This window comes from Salvia splendens, chromosome 1 (genome assembly GCF_004379255.2).
Source record: "Salvia splendens isolate huo1 chromosome 1, SspV2, whole genome shotgun sequence".
Lineage (NCBI taxonomy): Eukaryota > Viridiplantae > Streptophyta > Magnoliopsida > Lamiales > Lamiaceae > Salvia > Salvia splendens.
Genome location: NC_056032.1, coordinates 18164786 through 18183866, shown reverse-complemented (window position 1 = coordinate 18183866; position 19081 = coordinate 18164786). Strand labels below are relative to the sequence as shown.

General features: G+C 40.3%; 1 protein-coding gene across 1 annotated transcript; it reads right to left on the bottom strand.

Annotated features, from left to right (window-relative positions):
* Positions 1–16211: 16211 nt before the first annotated feature.
* LOC121804278 (GDSL esterase/lipase LIP-4-like) lies at positions 16212–18446 on the bottom strand. The gene is made up of 5 exons (XM_042203783.1): positions 18146–18446; positions 17493–17678; positions 17081–17244; positions 16718–16988; positions 16212–16593 (listed from the first exon to the last, which is right to left on the bottom strand). The coding sequence occupies exons 1-5, from the start codon at positions 18405–18407 to the stop codon at positions 16358–16360; spliced, it is 1119 nt and encodes a 372-aa protein (XP_042059717.1). The 5' UTR covers positions 18408–18446; the 3' UTR covers positions 16212–16357.
* Positions 18447–19081: the final 635 nt, after the last annotated feature.

The following is a 19081-nucleotide window of genomic DNA, read 5'->3' as shown; positions in this document are numbered from 1 at the left end:
CGACTACCGGAAGCTGAACAACGCAACAAGGAAGGACCATTTTCCTTTGCCTTTCATCGACCAGATATTAGAGAGATTAGCTGGGAAAAAATTTTTCTGCTTCCTAGATGGGTACAGCGGGTACTTCCAAATTCACGTGGATCCTGAGGACCAGGACAAAACCACTTTTACTTGCCCGTTTGGAACCTATGCATACCGTCGCATGCCTTTCGGTTTATGCAACGCTCCAGGTACGTTTCAACGATGCATGATGAGCATATTTTCCGATTTGATTGAGGAGTGCATAGAAATATTTATGGATGACTTCACGGTTTACGGAGACTCGTTCGACTCTTGCCTTCATCATTTGGACATAGTTTTGGAAAGGTGTCAAGCAAAGAGTCTGGTTTTGAACTTCGAGAAGTGCCATTTTATGGACACCGAAGGGATAGTCCTAGGACACGTAGTCTCAGAAAGAGGTATCCAGGTGGATCGAGCCAAGGTGGATGTCATATCCAAATTACCATTCCCTACTGATCAGAAGGGAATAAGGGGTTTCCTGGGACATGCTGGATTTTATCGAAGATTTATAAAGGATTTCTCCAAAATCGCCCAACCCCTTACCAGACTGCTTCAAAATGATGTGGAGTTCGTTTTTGATGAGCAATGCAAGGCAGCTTTCGATCTTCTCAAAGAAAAATTAGTATCCGCACCTATCATACGAGCTCCTGATTGGAACCATCCTTTCGAAGTAATGTGCGACGCCAGCGACTTTGCGGTAGGGGCCGTGCTGGGTCAGAAGATCGATGGGAGGAGGCACGTAATTTTTTATGCGTCCAAGACTCTAAATCAAGCCCAGCGGAATTACGATACCACCGAAAAGGAGATGCTGGCAGTGGTGTTTTCTTTCGAGAAGTTCCGGCCATATTTGCTGGGATCTAAGGTCGTAGTATACACTGACCATGCAGCCCTTAAGTATCTAGTTACCAAGAGAGAATCAAAACCACGCTTGATCCGATGGGTACTCTTGTTGCAAGAATTTGATTGGGAGGTGGAAGATAAGAGAGGAGTCGAAAACAAGGTGGCAGACCATTTGAGCAGAATAGTGCAAGAAGGAAACAGCGAGGAGGTGCACGACCAGTTTCCAGAGGAACACTTATGTGAGGTGATTTTTGCACCCAGAAAAATTGATTGGGAAGAAGTGTACAAACTTACTGGTCAGAATGATGCAGCAAAAGGAAAAGAGAAGGTAGGGCAGGAGCCATGGTATGCGGACCTGGCCAACTACCTAGTAACTGGAGAACTTCCAGAGGTACCAGGTGTTACCAAAGCCCAACGAATGAAGATCAAGAGTGAGGCAAAATATTATTTTTGGGACGACCCTTACCTATGGAGGGTAGGATCCGATCAAGTGATAAGAAGGTGCATTCCTGACTGGGAACAGCGGGATGTGTTGACCCACTGCCATTCGTTAGCATGTGGAGGGCACTTCGGATCCAAGAAGACGGCAAGGAAGATACTGGATAGCGGCTTTTACTGGCCAACTCTCAACAAAGATGCATACGAGTTCTGCCGGAGCTGTGAGCGTTGCCAACTGACCGGTGGAATATCTGCCCAAGATGAGATGCCGCAAGTACCGATTATTGTTTGTGAATTATTCGACATATGGGGAATGGATTTCATGGGGCCTTTTCCCTCGTCCTATGGCAATCTGTATATCCTAGTCGCGGTGGATTACGTCTCCAAATGGGTAGAAGCGACGGCCACAAGTACGTGTGAAGCAAAGGAGGTGGCCAAATTCTTAAAGAGTCACATTTTCAGCCGTTTCGGAGTCCCAAGGGCGATCATCTCTGATCAAGGTACACACTTTTGTAATCGTACAATTGAAGCTTTAATGAAAAAGTACGGTGTGCACCATAGACTTTCAAGCCCCTACCACCCGCAAGCTAACGGCCAAGCCGAGATCTCTAATCGAGAGATAAAGAAGATTTTGGAGAAAACTGTAAATCCTTCTCGGAAGGATTGGAGCGTGAGATTAGAGGATGCTCTCTGGGCATATCGAACAGCCTACAAGACCCCCATTGGTATGTCCCCTTACCGAATAGTTTTTGGAAAAATGTGCCACTTACCTGTAGGGATCGAGCACCGAGCATACTGGGCAGTACAGAAAGTGAATATAGATGCTACAGCCTGTGAGGAGGAAAGGAAGCTGCAATTACAGGAGCTTGAAGAACTTAGATTGGAATCTTTCGACTCGGCCATGTGGTACAAGGAGCGAACGAAATTATGGCATGATAGAAATCTGAGAACCAAGGAGCTCCATGTTGGCCAGAAAGTACTACTCTTCCAGTCGAGATTGAAGTTAATGCCCGGGAAACTCAAATCTAAGTGGACAGGACCGTACATAGTAACAGCCCTCCGAGCTAATGGAGCGGTGGAGATTTCAGGGAGTCTTTCTAACTCTGAGCCTTTTGTTGTGAATGGACATAGGTTGAAAATCTTTAGGGATAATAGTGAGGTGGGGGTAGTGGATGAAATTCCACTACTACCACATACTAAGGTCACATACTGATTAGTAAGATAGGAATTTGGAATTCCACGTGGCTAGTTTCATTTTGATAATATTCTGCATATACTGGCCAGGTAGGATTCCAAATTACCTAAGGAGAATGTAAATACTGTATATACGTAATTAATTTTTGCATGCTTGAAAATTTTCTAAAAATCCAAAAAATATATTTTCGGGCCTTAAATTAGGGTTGGGGTACACTTTGACCAAGAGATTACCTATTTAGTGTCACTCCAATTTGTATTTAAGTGCCATTTTGAATTATTTTCCGTAATAGGTAAGTATAGAGGGAAATTGTGGATAGGACGTAAATTTGAATTAAGCGTGTGCAGCTTTTGCAGGGTGGCAGTGCTGGAATGGTGTGGAGCAGAGAGAGTACACACGCTAGCCAATCAGGAACCAACGCCTGTCGCCCAACCACTTTTCACATGAAGCGGCATGACCGGTAACCACTGATAGCCGGTTGAAACCACCTGCACCTGCCATTTCTAATCCGAACTAAACCAACCGACCCTCCCTTTCTCCCTCAAAAACCCTCATTTCCAAAATACCTTTCAAGAAATTCTCCTCTATCCCTCTCACAGAACCATCGTTCTCAAACCAAACCCTAATTTCTACCGTCAAATCACAAATTACAGTCATGGGTAAGAAAGCTATCGCGAGGAAAATCAAGCCCCGTCGTGCGAACACCCAAGATACGCAGCCGCTGCGAGAAGATACCCCGGAGGCCCAACCACAGTCGAACCAACCACCCGCACCGACTGCTCAACCGCCGGCCACTATTTCTTTGGATGCCGTAATGGTATTCCTTCGCCAACAAGACCCGACTAGGGACTGGACGGCGGCATTGACCAATTTCGGCCACACGGGGGGCATAGGAACCGCACCCAGTGAAATTCCTCATGCACAGGTCAGACACGCAGAACTACAGTCGGAGGAAGGATCTCCCTCAGCCACCGCGGCATCGGAACCCTCGGTACCAGATTCGGCAGACCTGGAAGCTATCGCCGCGTTTTACAGCTCCGACTCTGAGGAGCGAAAGAAAAGGTCCAGCCAAGTAAGGGAAACCCAGGGAGAGAGTGGCGGAGCAAAAATGACGCCCGAGAAGGACCCAGTATTTCAAGAAGTAAGACGGCCAGAGATAGATCTGAACGAATCAGCCAGAAAACAGGGCCTCATGACGGACGAGGAGTTTGACTCGATAATGAACAGGGTAAACCGAAGAGAGGAGACAACTGACTTGGTGGCTGAGGGTCTGGACCTCGCACCAAGATCAGTAGGAGAGAATGAACAAGCTCTTAGAGAACCCATACCGAAGGATAAGACATCCCAGTCAGAAGGAGAAGAGGAGAGGGAAAAGCAGAGTGAAGCCAAGGAAGCAGGAACAGAGACAACAGAACCAGAGGTAGAGGCATCCACCCCAGGGGCACCTCCGGTAGTTAAACCGATCCCCGTCAGAAGGAAACTGGTAGTGAAGACAGGCTCCAAGGCAGAGCCACCCAAACCGCAGAGGAAATCGCAACGTTGTTTGGGTAAGTGGGCACCCAACAGGGCGAAACCGAACACGGCGGAGGATCCCCTAGAGATCGTGAGTGACGACGAACCCTGTCCGGCGCAAGAGGATCAGGGTGTGGAAGCCGAGCGGGTGGCTGAGGGACTGGACCTCGCACCCGAGTCAGTGAGCCCCGAACAATTGGAGAAGGAAGATGCCAAGAAAGAGTGTAGCTCCACTACCCAGGAGACGCCACCAACCGAGGCGGAAGAGGAAGCTAGATACCAAGTAGAAAGGAAAAGAAAGGGCAAGACCGTTGTGGAGAAAAAATCAAAAACCAAAAGAATGCGTACCCCGAACACAGGCATAGTGATCACTGAGACTGCCCGGAGGACCCCATCAAACCGGCAGACACAGAGCGATAGTGAGTACGAGGCCAGTGAAGAATCTGAATCAGATAGCGACACAACCATGGAAGAGGAGGAATACAAGGAGCGGGAACTCCCCAACGATCATCGAGAACTGTTGCATCCACCTGCCGAACCACTCCGGTATAAGCGTTGGACGGTGGAACTCACGGATGACGTTGTGGAAGAGATGAAGTTGTTTGACGACAAGAAGCTCCAGTCAGTTTACCGCACAAAGAACGCAAAAGGCAAGAAGGTTAAGTGTGGAAAGGTAATTCATCTCCCATCCTTAGATGAGATGCAAATTAGTGAATCGTTTCTAGCCCTTTTGCATGAGTTGGGTTTTGAATGGTTGTTGAGGAATGAGAAGTTAAGTGTCCCGGTCGATTTGGCCAAGGAGTTTTTCGCAACTTTTCGATTCGAAGTCACAACTGATTTGGATATAGAGTGTGTTAGCTTCAGGGTATTTGGAGGAGAAATTAGGATGAATCTGATTGAGTGGACTGTGAGGTTGGGTATATGCAGTTTGGAGGAGGCAATAGGACTTGAATGGAGAAACAGGGAGCGGGGGATTCCCCGCCGGCATGTGGAATTTGAGCCCCAGTCGGCTTGGGAGGAACTTACTCACCCCGGAGCAGGGCAGTTCCAATCCACGATCTCCCGATCGATCCACCTTAGCGACCCCGTTTTACGCCTGGTTCAACTTTTTTTAGACTACAATCTTTTGGGGCAGTCTAATTCGGCAGTCCGGACATCAATGACGGAGTTGTACCTTATATGGTGTGCAAAAAAGGGCAAGAAGCTGCACTTAGGGTTCTGGACTGCATACACATGTCACCTCGTCGCAACTCACCCAGCACGGAATATTTCCCTCTGCCATATATTGGGAATCTTCATGAGGAACAACATCACCGTTTCGGAGGACGAAGACCTAACCCCACTAACGATGGTGAGCGCCCCAGGATTGTTCGACACCCCTCTGTTCGTCCGAACGAACACGGTGTACATGAGGCAGGGCGTGCCCTACTTTTATGCGATGGGAGAAGAGGCAATACCCACTGCTCGGATAGCAACAGCTCAGGAAGCACCAGGACATGACCAGAGGCGAGACAGAATTGAACAATCTGTGGAAAAGATGGCTGAGGAAAATAGACAGATGAGGGAAGAGATGATTCGTTTAGCGTCAGCAATGGAACAGGTATTGAAGGAGTCTGCGGAGCAGAGAATACTGACTCAGAGGCAAGCCGCTCTAGAAAGGACAGTCACTGAAATGGCAGAGGAGAATCAGCAATTGAAGGCAGAGGTGATCAAGCTGGCAGGAGTTGTGGAAAGGATGTTGAAGGGCTCTGCAGAGCAGGATATGATGCATCAGAGGCAGGCGGCCATGGAAGCTATCGTATCAGATCTCGGGGAGGAAAACTCCAAGATGCAAAAAGCAATGAACAGAATGTTAGCCAGTATGGATAACATCTTAGAAGAAATGACCTACCTGAGGAAGGAGCAAGCTGCAGGACCGAGTGGCCATGGTGGCCGGACTGATGAACCACATATCCAAGAGACCGGAGTAGCAGATGAGCAAGAGACAGCGGACGCCGAGGTGCCGGCAAGAGCCGAGGAGCCGGCGAAGGAAAATGAAACTGGAACGGAAGAGGACAACCCGAAGGAACAACCTGCACCACCTGCCCCACGAAGGAGCAGGCGACTTCGATAGACCCCCCCCTACTGACCAAGTTAGTTTTTTTTAAGCTTTTTTAACTTTTCGTATTTTTGTTATGTTGTGGTATTCGGTTAGGTAGTATAATCTGTGTTTGCGAGCAAACCCCACTTCATAACACTTAGCCTATTCCATAGTCTAAGTGTGAGAAGTTAGGGTTTGTTTCTTGGTAGCATGTTTTCTGTGTTTCTTTTGTATATACGTGTTTCTTTGTTTAGTGGTTTTTGTCCGGTGTTCAAACCTCTCCCACTTAGCCTATTCCATAGCCTAAGTGTGAGAAGTTTCTGTTTGAGTTGTTATTTTTGTTTGTTATTTTGTTGTCTGTGTGTCTACCATACTGGCCAGTACTTTTTTTTTCCACTTCACAGCCTTATCTGGGGCAGACACTTGTGAAGTAGGAGGGGGGACGTAATGGCCAGTATGATGTATATATGTGTGTTCTGTGTTTGTGCTCGTTTTGTGTTTTTTAGGTCTAGTTTTTTTTATGTTGTGTGCTGATTTGGGCTTAAAACTCAACCGTCCTGAGCTGGAGGTGAGGGGAATTGAGGGAGATAAGACAAGCTGGAAAACCGAAACCACTCTCCTTAGTACCTCCTGACCAGTATGGATGATGTGAGTATGAGAGAAAAGCCCACACTTAGAGCCAAACACGAAAGCCCTCTAAAATGTGAGTTATAAGCCTTAAAGTGGAACCACTTTCCACATACACTTAAAGAAAAGGGAGGCTGCCACAATTTGCCTAGGGTGAAGTGATCACGGGTAGCAAATACTGAAGGCAGTAGGAACCCCCCCATAAAAAAAAAAAAAAAAAAAAAAGAAAAGAAAAGAAAACCACCACCTTTAGAACCCTTTTTTTTAACCTTTTATACCCAGATAAACACCCCTAGCCCCTGGGACTGTGTGTAAGGCATGAAACAAATGGAGCTTACTGGCTAGGAAGAAGTGTGAAAAAAGCAGAAACCAGCTGGGCAGGAAAGTTAGAAGAAAATCGACCAGGGAGACATTCCAGGTCCAAAAAAAGGAAGGGATAAGGGTGGCGAAGCCACGAAAAAAAAAAAGAGAGGAAGAAAGAAAGAAAAGAAGAAAATGGTCAGAGATTTGACCACACAAAAAAATGAAGGAATAAGGGTGGCGAAGCCACAAGAAGCCTACTAACCAGTTGGAAACTCAAGCCAGAAGCACCAGCTAAGAAAAGCAACTGATCAGAAGCCTGATGCACACAATCCCCCTTCATAAATTAAATAGAAGTTTTTGAACCTTAGAGCCTTAGGAACATCTACCCAAAACACTACAACCCAACAGCCCCGTTACAAGCCTTAAAGTCCTTCAGTAGCTGCACGTGAGATCTAAGTCCAAAGCAATTGTGGTTGAGCATGATGAGAGAATTCAGTCCTAACGTTCCTGGTGAGGTGCGAGTGACTGAGTGAACCTAGTGGTTGACCGAGAGTGTGGGCGATCTTGACAAGCAGATGTACTGACTGGGAGAGAAAGAGGGGGGCGGCAGAAGTTCAAGGCTGTCTAAGGCCGGATTGCACCTGATCCCGAGGGGAGGGATGGTTGAAAATGTAGCCCAATCTGTTAGTGTTTTATGTATTTTTGTGTTTGTGTTTTCTTTCTTCTTCGTCGTTGTAGTCTAGAGTCCAGTTTTAGGTAGAGTCGGGCAGGGAAGTAACCAGGATAGAATGCGACTTATTGCTTTTTGTTTGTTCTTCACGCTTGAGGGCAAGCATGTGGTAAGTGTGAGCAGTTTGATAAGTCGTATTCTAGGCCTCGGTTACTGGTCAGTATGACAGGTTTAAATGATTATATTTGCAAAGCAGTTGCTCAAAGTGTGCAGGATAAGTGTTCTGGCCAGTAGGGAAGTTCCGGAGTGTTCGGGTAGAAAAAGCGCCAGCATGGTCTCATACTGATCCGTATACATGCTAAAACGGCTTGAGATGAAGAAGACGGATAGCTGGGACGGATTACCCACAATCAAGGGCAAAGAAGTCAAATTGCAGCGAGGATTTACCCTAAAATCAAGGGTAGCCTCCCTATAAAAGGTAGCCAAGTTGGAGAGAGAAAAAAGGAGGGGGGGGATAGACTTCAATTCACCATCATCTTTAGGTAGAGAGTTCTCTCGGTAATTTCAGTCTTTCAGCCGTGTCCACTTCTTGCCTCGCCGAGCCATGATCACCTGACGTTCAGAATGTTCCCGAGTTCCAGTCATCGTCCGTTCCAGTTAGCTAGATCGTAGTTCCAGTCAGAGATTTTATCGCCCGGAGTGGCAAACAATCTTTAAATTGCTTTCGTAGTTTAATTAGTTCTCCGTCTTTACGTTGGATTTCTGTTACATTTTGGGATTTTGTTGTTTTGAAATGCTTGCTTTGGATATCCGAACGTGTTAATGCTATGAAGTTGATTTCCGTTTCGTTCATTGTAGTGTTCTTTTCCTTCCTTGTCTAGTTAGCTTAGATCTAAGATTTCTCGGTGTTTTAAGTGCTAAATCTCTAAATTCTGTTACGTAACAAATTTCTTTAGGATAGGTAAACATGTACTATTTGATCTGGAAGTAGATCGTTGCATGCAAGGCTTCGTTTTATTTTCTGAATCGATCTTTCATGTTGACCAGCATGCAGAAGTCCAGTTTCAGCGTTTGATTTCAGATTTGATTTCTTAGTTTTAGATCTGTGTTCGCGAGTTGTTAATCTGCGTTTGCCGGGTTGGATCTGGAATTGTTATCTGAGTTTAAGTTGTGTTGTTGGAGAAGACGATGTCTACATCCAGATTGGGGACCACCTTACTTTTATTTACTTTTGCTTTCTTTTGTCCTTCACCTCTGGTTGTACCTGCAGATCTGTCAGCCTAGTCACCACTACCTCCACTACACTCTGAATATTCTGTTTAGCCAAAAATAGAAATACCGTCCTTTCCAAACAATTTCTGTTACACCATGTCCCCTCATTTCCACGTACACAGTTGCATTCCATGATCTGCTCCCCCATCCTAGTCAGTAGGACGCCACCCTTTAATTACTCGCCTAGGTAGAAACTCAACCCGAGCGTGGTAGCTAACCAACCCTCCAAAACATCACCGCAGTAGTTTAAACGCACCATCTCTGTGGGATTCGACCCTTACCTCCACTATACTGATCAGTAGAAGTGGGTTGAGGAATCTTTGAAGACGAGGTCTAGGCTTAGTTAGGATCTTTATCCTGCCAGTAGGATATATCCTCACTTGAACGACACCTACGCACCTCGTAACCTCTTCAAAGCGCCGACGCTTATTGAAGTCCATCGACAAAGGCGCTCTTCGAGACCTTCTCTGCCTTCGGAACTGTGCTCTCTTGCAAGATCGCAGTCGATCACAACGAGAACTCGAGGGGCTATTGCAGTTCGACAATGAGGAAGCCGCGCAAAACGTACACATAATGTACATATTGTATAGTATAATGCGTAGTTTAGTTTCTGTAATGCATTATTTGTGATATGTAATGAACATTTATAATGACGCGTTTAATTTAAGTTGTGTCGTGTTTCGATGTTTGGCGCACGTTTCTTGTTTTCCCTAAGGGTTTAACAAGCCTAGGGGCTAGGGTGTAGTATGTTTTAAGTCTAAAAAACGTTGTCCAAATACACGAGCTGTAGTAATTCGTCTGGGGTTGCACATAATGTATATTTTGTATAGTATAATGCGTAGTTGAGATTCTATAATGCATTCTTTGTGATATGTAATGAACGTTTATCCTGACCCCGTTTAATTAAGTTGTGCAGTGTGTCTTTGTTTGGCGAACGTTTCTTGTTTTCCCTAAGGGTTTGATAAGCCTAGGGGCTAGGGCGTAGTATGTTCTAAGTCTAAAAAAAGCTTTCCAAATACACGAGCTGCAGTAATTCTTATGGGGTTGCACATAATGTATATTTTGTATAGTATAATGCGTAGTTTAGGTTCTTTAATGCATTCTTTGTGATATGTAATGAACATTTATCCTGACCCGTTTAATTTAAGTTGTGCCGTGTGTCGTTGTTTGGCGAACGTTTCTTATTTTCCCTAAGGGTTTGATAAGCCTAGGGGCTAGGGTGTAGTATGTTCTATGTCTAAAAAACGTTGTCCAAATACACGAGCTGCAGTAATTCGTCTGGGGTTGCATATAATGTATATTTTGTATAGTATAATGCGTAGTTTAGGTTCTGTAATGCATTCTTTGTGATATGTAATGAACATTTATCCTGACCCATTTAATTTAAGTTGTGCCGTGTGTCGTTGTTTGACGAACGTTTCTTGTTTTCCCTAAGAGTTTGACAAACCTAGGGGCTAGGGTGTAGTATGTTCTAAGTCTAAAAAACGTTGTCCAAATACACGAGCTGGAGTAATTCGTCTGGGTTTCCACATGCATAACGCGTAGGTATATTTTAAAACAGATATACATAATGTACATATTGTGTAGTATAATGCGTAGTTTAGTTTCTGTAATGCTTTATTTGTGGTATTTAATGAACATTTATCCTTACCCGATTAATTTAGGTTGTGCCGTGTTTCGATGTTTTACGCACGTTTCTTGTTTTCCCTAAGGGTTTAACAAGCCTAGGGGATAGGGTGTAGTATGTTCTAAGTCTAAAAAACGTTGTCCAAATACACGAGCTGTAGTAATTCGTCTGGGGTTGCACATGCATAGCGCGTAGGCATTTTTTAAAACAGATATACATAATGTACATATTATGTAGTGTAATGCGCAGTTTTAGTTTATGTAATGCATTATTTGTGATATGTAATGAATATTTATCCTGACCCGTTTAATTTAAGTTGTGTCGTGTTTCGATGTTTGGCGCACGTTTCTTGTTTCGATGTACAACAGCAATCACGTGATGCATAAAACAGGATAAATAATGCATTCAAATAGCCAAATAATGTATAGAATCACTCAAGTAATGAACATACAAATATTTCATTCATTCTTAGACTCATGTACAACAACAGTCTAATGATGCATAAAACATGATAAATAATGCATACAAATAGCTAAATAATGTACAAATATTGCATTCACTCTTAGACTCATGTACAAGTTCCGTAAGGCTTCCTTCTGTCGTTGAGTTAAACTCTTTATACAATTCAGAAACTCTTCCGGAGTTGTACTAGTCCCGGCTCTGATAATAGTTCCCGGAATTTCTTGGCAATTCCTACTGGCAGTATATCATCGACCGCCTCGTTGATGTCCAATCTTAGCTGCTTTGATGTTGTACAACATATAGAATAATAACATACAATTAGTTACATAATGTACAGACTGAATAAAATAATGTGGACAGTTAAACTGCATTCACTTATACACCCTTGTACAGAAACATCAAAATAATGCCTAAAAACTGATACATAATGCATTTTAATAATCAAATAATGTTCAGAATAAATCAACAAATGCACCATGAATATTGCAATTACCCATTGTCACATGTCCAACTACAATCACATAACACATAAACCATGATAAATAATGCACTAAAATAACTAAATAATGTATAGATCCGGTCAAGTAATAAACATACAAATATTCCATTCACTCTTTGACACATGTACAACAACAGTCAATATAAGGAATACCAAATAGATATATATTGTACAGATAATTGCAACTAATGAACATCAAAATTACAATAAAAACTTTACCAATGTCCAACAGCAGTCATAATGTATTCATATAGGTAAATACTGCAGTAATATATAGTTATAATACAAAGTTTATAACCATCAATGCACATACACATTATCCTTTTACTCTTTGAGTATATAAAACAAAAGTAAACATAATTCATGCATATAGGCAAATAATGCAATCAAATATGCACGTAATGCAGAGATTATATGATGTAATGAACAAACAAATATTCCATGTGTTGTCTGACATTATAAAACAGAAATGACCATAATGCATGCACATAGGCAAATAATGTAGTCACATCGGCAAATAATGAAGAGATTATATCAAGTAATGAACAAACAAATATTCGATCTACTCCTTGACAATATAAAACAAGATTGACATGATGCATGATACATGATATATAATGACTAAAAATAGACAAATTAATGCACAGACTCATTTAATTAATGAGCAAACAACTTTTGCATTCGTTAATTCAACAATGACCAACGACAGTTTATTGAAGGGTAGGGTTTACCTTTGCATATAATGTATTTAAATAGGCTTATAATGCATATATTATAACAAGTAATGCACATACACATATTCCATTTACTCTTCGACAATTAAAACACCAGTTATATGCTGCATGATACAGGATATTTTGATGCATATAAATACTGATATGATGTGCAGATCCATTACAGTAATGAACACACTAACATGACATTATTGTATACAATAATGTCCAGCAACAGACAGATAGTGGCTACATATGTTAAATTAATGCACACAATTAGGAAAATAATGTACAAACTCGATTAAAACATGTGGGCATAAAAAACCAAATATATCAAACACAGAAGCAGAGCAACAGTCCAGGTATTCAAAATGCAAATGAAAACAGGAGCTCACCCTCTTTCTGCGATTGTTGCGAATTTGACGGACGTCCTCTTTTAGATATTTTGAAAATTGCACAAGACACCAAACAAATAAAGCCCTATAAAATTTCATCAACAAATTTGCGCGGGTGATGGTAATCCGGTGAGTCGTGGTGTGGGTGATGTGTTACGTGCGAAAATTGGGGAAAAGGCTTGATGACACTCGTTCAGTAATCCATTAAAATAACATTCGACAAAACCTAAATCCTCTGACGAATCTTGTGCAAAACCGGAACGGTTGTTGGACCCTAAATCAGACACCGACTGCAGTTCTGAGTAATCGGAGCAACCTTGCGAAGGGGCGGCTAGGGTTTTGAAAGGGTTTGGAAATTGGGGAGACGAATTGGTAGAGAGATTGTGAGTTAATAGGGTAGGTGATGAATGATGTGTAGACTAGATGGAAGGGCATGGGTATATCACGCTAAAATTTCGCAATTGCTGTTTTTGGAGGATTTTGAGTGTACAAATTTACTACTTCACCCCCATGATGCATGAAAACCACCAAATAATGAACTACGGGATCATTATCTATGCATGTCGTCTGGATCGTCCATCCTCCAGATCCAACGCTACAAATTGAGAAGGAACTTAAATCTAAGGGGAGAAAAGGAGTTTAACACTACCATATATATATATATATATATATATATATATATATATATATATATATATATATATATATATATATATTACATTTATAAATATTTTGGATACAATAGGTTTTTTTCGGTATACCGTTACCATACCGCATACCGTTATTACGGTATGGTAACGGTATCAAAAATTATCATACCGAATTTCCGGTATACCGGAAATTCGATACGGTATCAGTATGGAATTTTGACATACCGTAATTTCCGGTATGGTATGCGGTATGGTATGCGGTATGGCACGGTCGGTACGGTATACCGTACCGACCCACCCCTAGTCACTTACAAGTTCACACAACTATCAAAAGACATAATGTGAATGTTGTGCTCTGTACCACAAATATTTTACTAATGTTCAAAATAGATTAATTGAAACAAGACGTTGCAACAATAAACTCTCTTGTCTAGACTTCTTTAATGTGAATGTTAGGACGATAATGTGTGTTGGTATTTTAATGCGGATATTAGTCGGCCCATATGAATGTTAATATTTGGCATGAGATAATTATCACGTATTTATCACCACATGTATGTTGATAAATATGTGATAATTATCCAGATTTCATGTAAGTAACTAATGTGATGCCCACAGGTGGACATTACTTGACATGATCTTATTGCCAGTGTTTGATTACTACAAAGAGATTGCTATTTACAAGTTCATATTATTGTCCACAAACTTGATATGAATGTTGTGCCAGTACCTCGAGATGTTACCATCTTGTTTAAATTTTATTATGTGAGCTTGGCAATTATTTCAGTTTTGATTCTCTGTTCAGTTATGATGTTTGCTTGTACAATTTTTTCCAATATGAGTAATATATCAATTTTAAATCGGTTAAATTTAAGGATTAACAAAATTACATTTTGACTACTTTGGGTTACATAGACCTGGATTACGCACTAAGGACCGAAAAACTTGCTTCTCATACAGATAATAGTACTCCTGATTAAAAGAGAAACTATGAAAAGTGAGAATGCTCGAATCGCGTAAGTCTAATGATCATTAAGTATAGTATCCTGGAAGCTTTTCGAGGCACTATATTTGAAGATATCACTAAGGCCAGTGAATATCTTGCCAAAATTAAGGAACGTTTTGTGAAAAACGTTAAAACTGAGACTAACATGCTTGATCTCAATAAAGTATAAGAGCAAAGGCAACATAAAGAAGCACTTTATGCGAATGTCTCACGTTGTTTTACTTAAGCTTGAATTCTAAAGAATTGCTTGTGCATTTGGTGTAGCACAACTTGTCAATACCTCAAGAAATAAAGTAAAGGACATTAAAAGAAAGTCTATTGAGAATGCTACTATGGATAAGGGTGCATTAGAAAAGAAACAACATAAGAAAAATGATAGTTGTTTCCTTTGTGGTAAATATGTATATCAAAAGAAGAATTGTGTTAAAATCTCGTATCACGTAGAAAGAAAGGTGCAATTCTTGCTCTGCTCTGTTTTGAAGTTAATTTGACTTTAATCCCTAATGATATTTATGGGGTAGATTCAGGTGCTACTACTCACATAATGTTATCAATGCAAAGCTGCTTGAGCTATCGAAAACTGATTGATGGTAAAAGATACATCTAAGTGTGATATGGAAAATCGGTAGAAGTATAGACTATTGGGCATTGTTGATTGTTATTAAAGACTGAAATTTTTCTTGTTTTGAAGTATACTTTTATTGTTGCCCAATTAAAGTGATCCATTAAAGATTATATTTTGGGCTAAAGTGTATTTAATTTGTTATGGAAATAAAGTGTAGATACTATATGAGATTTTCTATTTGTTGAGGGACCAGATAGAAATAAAAGGGTCTTATATTTTATACTCCCTCCGTCCCTAGTTAGTTGGAGCATTTCTTTTGAGCACGAGATTTAAGATATTGATGTGTTAAAGGTTAAAGTGGAGAGAGTAAAGTAAGAGAGGAAATAAAGTAAGAGAGACGAAGAGAGAGTAAAGTATGAGAGGGGATAAAGTTTTTACCAAAAAAGTAAATAACTCAACTACCTTGGCACAACCCAAAAAGGAATACGACCCAACTACCTTGGTAATGCGGGAGTATAAATATAAGCTACTCCCTCCGTCCCATTCAAGATGACCATCTTTCCTTTTTTGTTTGTCCCAATCAAGATGGCCACTTTCCAATTTCGGTAATAACCTCATCTCTCCTCTCTCTTAATTAAAATATTTAACTAATTTTTTCCTCTCTATTTTATTCCACCTAACAACACTTTCTAAAATCTCGTGTCATTCAAGAATGTGGCCATCTTGAGTGGGACGGAGGGAGTAGGTTATAGTCCCCAGACGTCAGCAGAACGATTCGATATCTTTGTATTCCCTCGGCAGACTATTGTAAATAACGTCTCTGATCGTCTGGAAGATCCATAACCACGATAAAACAATTATGTCATTCAATTCAATATGGATCAAGATACACCTCCGCTCTAGAGTTTCTGCTCCTTCTCTGTCGTTATTGATTAATCATCATAGAGAGCTTTATGTAATTGTTCATTCAATTATATTCCAAAACAACCCTCCCAAAATAGACAAACCAACCCCCGAGTCTAGCAAGAAGATTTCTCATCAATACGTCAAATATCCACCTTCCCAACCCCAAAATCGATCGGAAAAGAGAGATGCCGACCGAAGTTTGAGAAAATGACAAAAATTAACTAAAGCAAGAGATGAAAACAAATAGACACTGGGCGCCGCCACAACCACCGGGTCTCATACAACGGTACAGCAAAAATGGAACTCAGGATTGGCTAGCTTTTAAAGACTCGACGGGTTTTTTGTCATGAGTTAAAAATAAATGGGTGATATGAGCATAATATCTCAACTACAAAACACACCCTTATACAAAATCTTCTTACATATTTTTGGAGGACTGCTAAAATATATTTTGGGGCTTATACAAAATACACACTTGTGATATGAATACATGAAATGATCAGATTCATCAAGAATAGTAAAATTAGAATTGAAGCATTAATTATTGCAAAAGAAGTTAAACAGAAGAGGAGGGGTTGAATATTTTTTGGAGAGAATCTGAGAAGCAACAATCTTATTAGCAGCTTCTGTATAATGAATTCCATCCCAGCTTATATGGAAATCGCCCTTCTCACACACATTGTAGCCGGCAACAACAAGGCACCGAATCTTCGGATCGTAGTTGTAAGGCGCCCCACCATGTCCGCAACATGCCATTGTTGGTTTCTCCAAACCTACATGCACATTCACATCTTCAGATTATGTATCAATCTTCTTCTTTTTAAGAATTGGGATTTTTTTATACAGTATATATATTTGATGGTTCATTGGAAAATCAAATTAAGGCGAGGGTCTGACCGTAAGACGAAGAATTTGCAACGAGATTGTGCTTGATGGAGTAGATGTCGACATACACAATGACAGAATCCTTCATCTGGAGACGCAGGTGTTGACATAGGTCATTTAACTTGGAGTTGAAGGCTCTTGCAGCTTCATTCAACATGGTAATGCACCCGTACTCATCCACTTCACTACTGTTTGGTTTTCGTATGCCTAGTTGTTGCGGTACACAACCTAATGGCCCCGTGTTGTGCACCCAAAAATTCCTTCCTCCGAGTTTATATATGGCCTACAGAATTTATGTCGTGACGAATTCAATCAAGATTTCTATTCGAGGACAGAGGAAGTATTATTTTACTATGTTAAAATGAGTATTCTTACCTGGATAGCATCCTTAATCCCAGAAATAAAAGAAGGGATTGTTTCAAGGACTTGATCATAGGGAAGAGGGTTAAATGTAAGTGCAACAGTCAAATCATTCTGTCCAATGTCCAATATGTAGAGTGCATTCTTGAATCCTTCTTTGTCCAACACATCTTTTCGACCTGATTCATATAATTTGTACTTGAATTTTTAAAATTATCTTCAAATACACAAACTTTCAATTATTATGATTTTTCCGTGTTACACAATCAATGTATTGAATGTGTGCAAATTTACAACAAACGTGTGGAAAATCAAAATAGTTTGAAAGTTTAATTGTGTATTTAAAAATGATTTTTTTTACTAGTTCATATATCTAAAACAAAATTGGATTAGTTAAATTGTAAAGAGTGGTAAGTAGAGCGTGTACCTTTAGAGTGGAGTTGGAGAGAGCGATTGTGGAAGAGACTAAACTGATTGATTTGAACGCCTAAATTGAATAGAACATTTGGTGGAAGAATAGAGGCTCCACTCACAGCCAAATTTACCCCATTTGAGATATCAGGTTCTAGTGGATTGAGGTAAGCTTTCAGATAACTTGTGTGCAAACTCTCACCTATGAAGAAAATAAATAATATTTAATATTTAAATAATAATATACTCCTATAAGTTTAATAATTTTGATACTATTACTAAGTTTAGTTTATCTAAGTACAGTAGTATATTAGCTTGACCTTTTTAAATAAATGATTATATTTTGATGTGATAAGTATCTAACTATTTGCTAATTGTTTACTGTTAACTATGTCAACACGAAGATATTTGTATGTCAACTGAATTTTGTTGACATACAAATGTTTTCGTGTTGACATGTAAATTAAATAAATATAAACACGAAAGCATTTGTATGTCAATAAAATTAGTTGACATACAAATGTCTTCGTGTTGACATCTATAATATACGTTGATATAATTAGTAGTTAGCAACCTTACATAATCCTAGACATTCAATTTGAAAGTTAATTTAAAACAGGGAGTTGATTGTTGATGCAATAATGAAAATAGAAAGTGATGAGAGGTTACATAAAAAGTCGAGGATTAGACGGCCATCGGATAGTCGGCCGGTGGGCTGATGGAAGAAGGCACGGCCATAAGGGTCTCCGAAGCTGAAGCCGTTTGCGGCCGCGAATCCGCCCGTGTCGGAGTTTGAGTCGCCGAAGTTGAAAATCACGGGTTGTTTGCAGCGTTTAGATGAAACCAAAGGAAGACAAAACACAAACGCTAGGAAGAAAGCTTTGCTAAAAAAGGCTCTCTTGTACTTGTAACAACAATCCATGTTTGGCATTTTACAATGAAAAATCTACTTAAAGATAATAGGTAGGTAGGTTTCACAATGTATGCAGCCACTGCCTAAATATAAGACAGATGAATGAATAATATATACGACCATTTTGTCTTAATGTGACAAGTTGAAGTATGTGATCTAGATCTAAATTCCAATTGACTTGAGATACATGTGACAAGTTGCAACGGTCAACCATACTTAAATCCATTTTAAATAATTTATAGTAACTTGTTTAAGAAATTAGGAGTTCTTATTCGGCAAAATAATCTCCAAAAAATAAGTTATTCGATCGGAAATAATCATTGAAAAATAATAATCTTTCTTTTTAATAGAAACAATTGATTAAATTTGTTCCGGTTAAAAAGATGAGGATAAAATATATAAGTTGTAGATGTTAGGATAAAATTGAATATTAAAGGTTTGGATAGAACAATAAATTTGTTCACGTTATAAGTTGAAAATATTAGGATAAAATTGAGATAAAAACTAAAGAATCATAAATGACAAAGATTGAGGCAAATTTGTTAAATCAATAAAATTTTTATCCAAAACTGACAACTTGTATACTCTATTATAGGAGGTTTAAATTGTGTAATATAGTGGGGTGGACAGAAAAAAATATGGGATCGATTATCCAAAAGATAAGATCAATTCTTCAGAGCAAACATTAATAG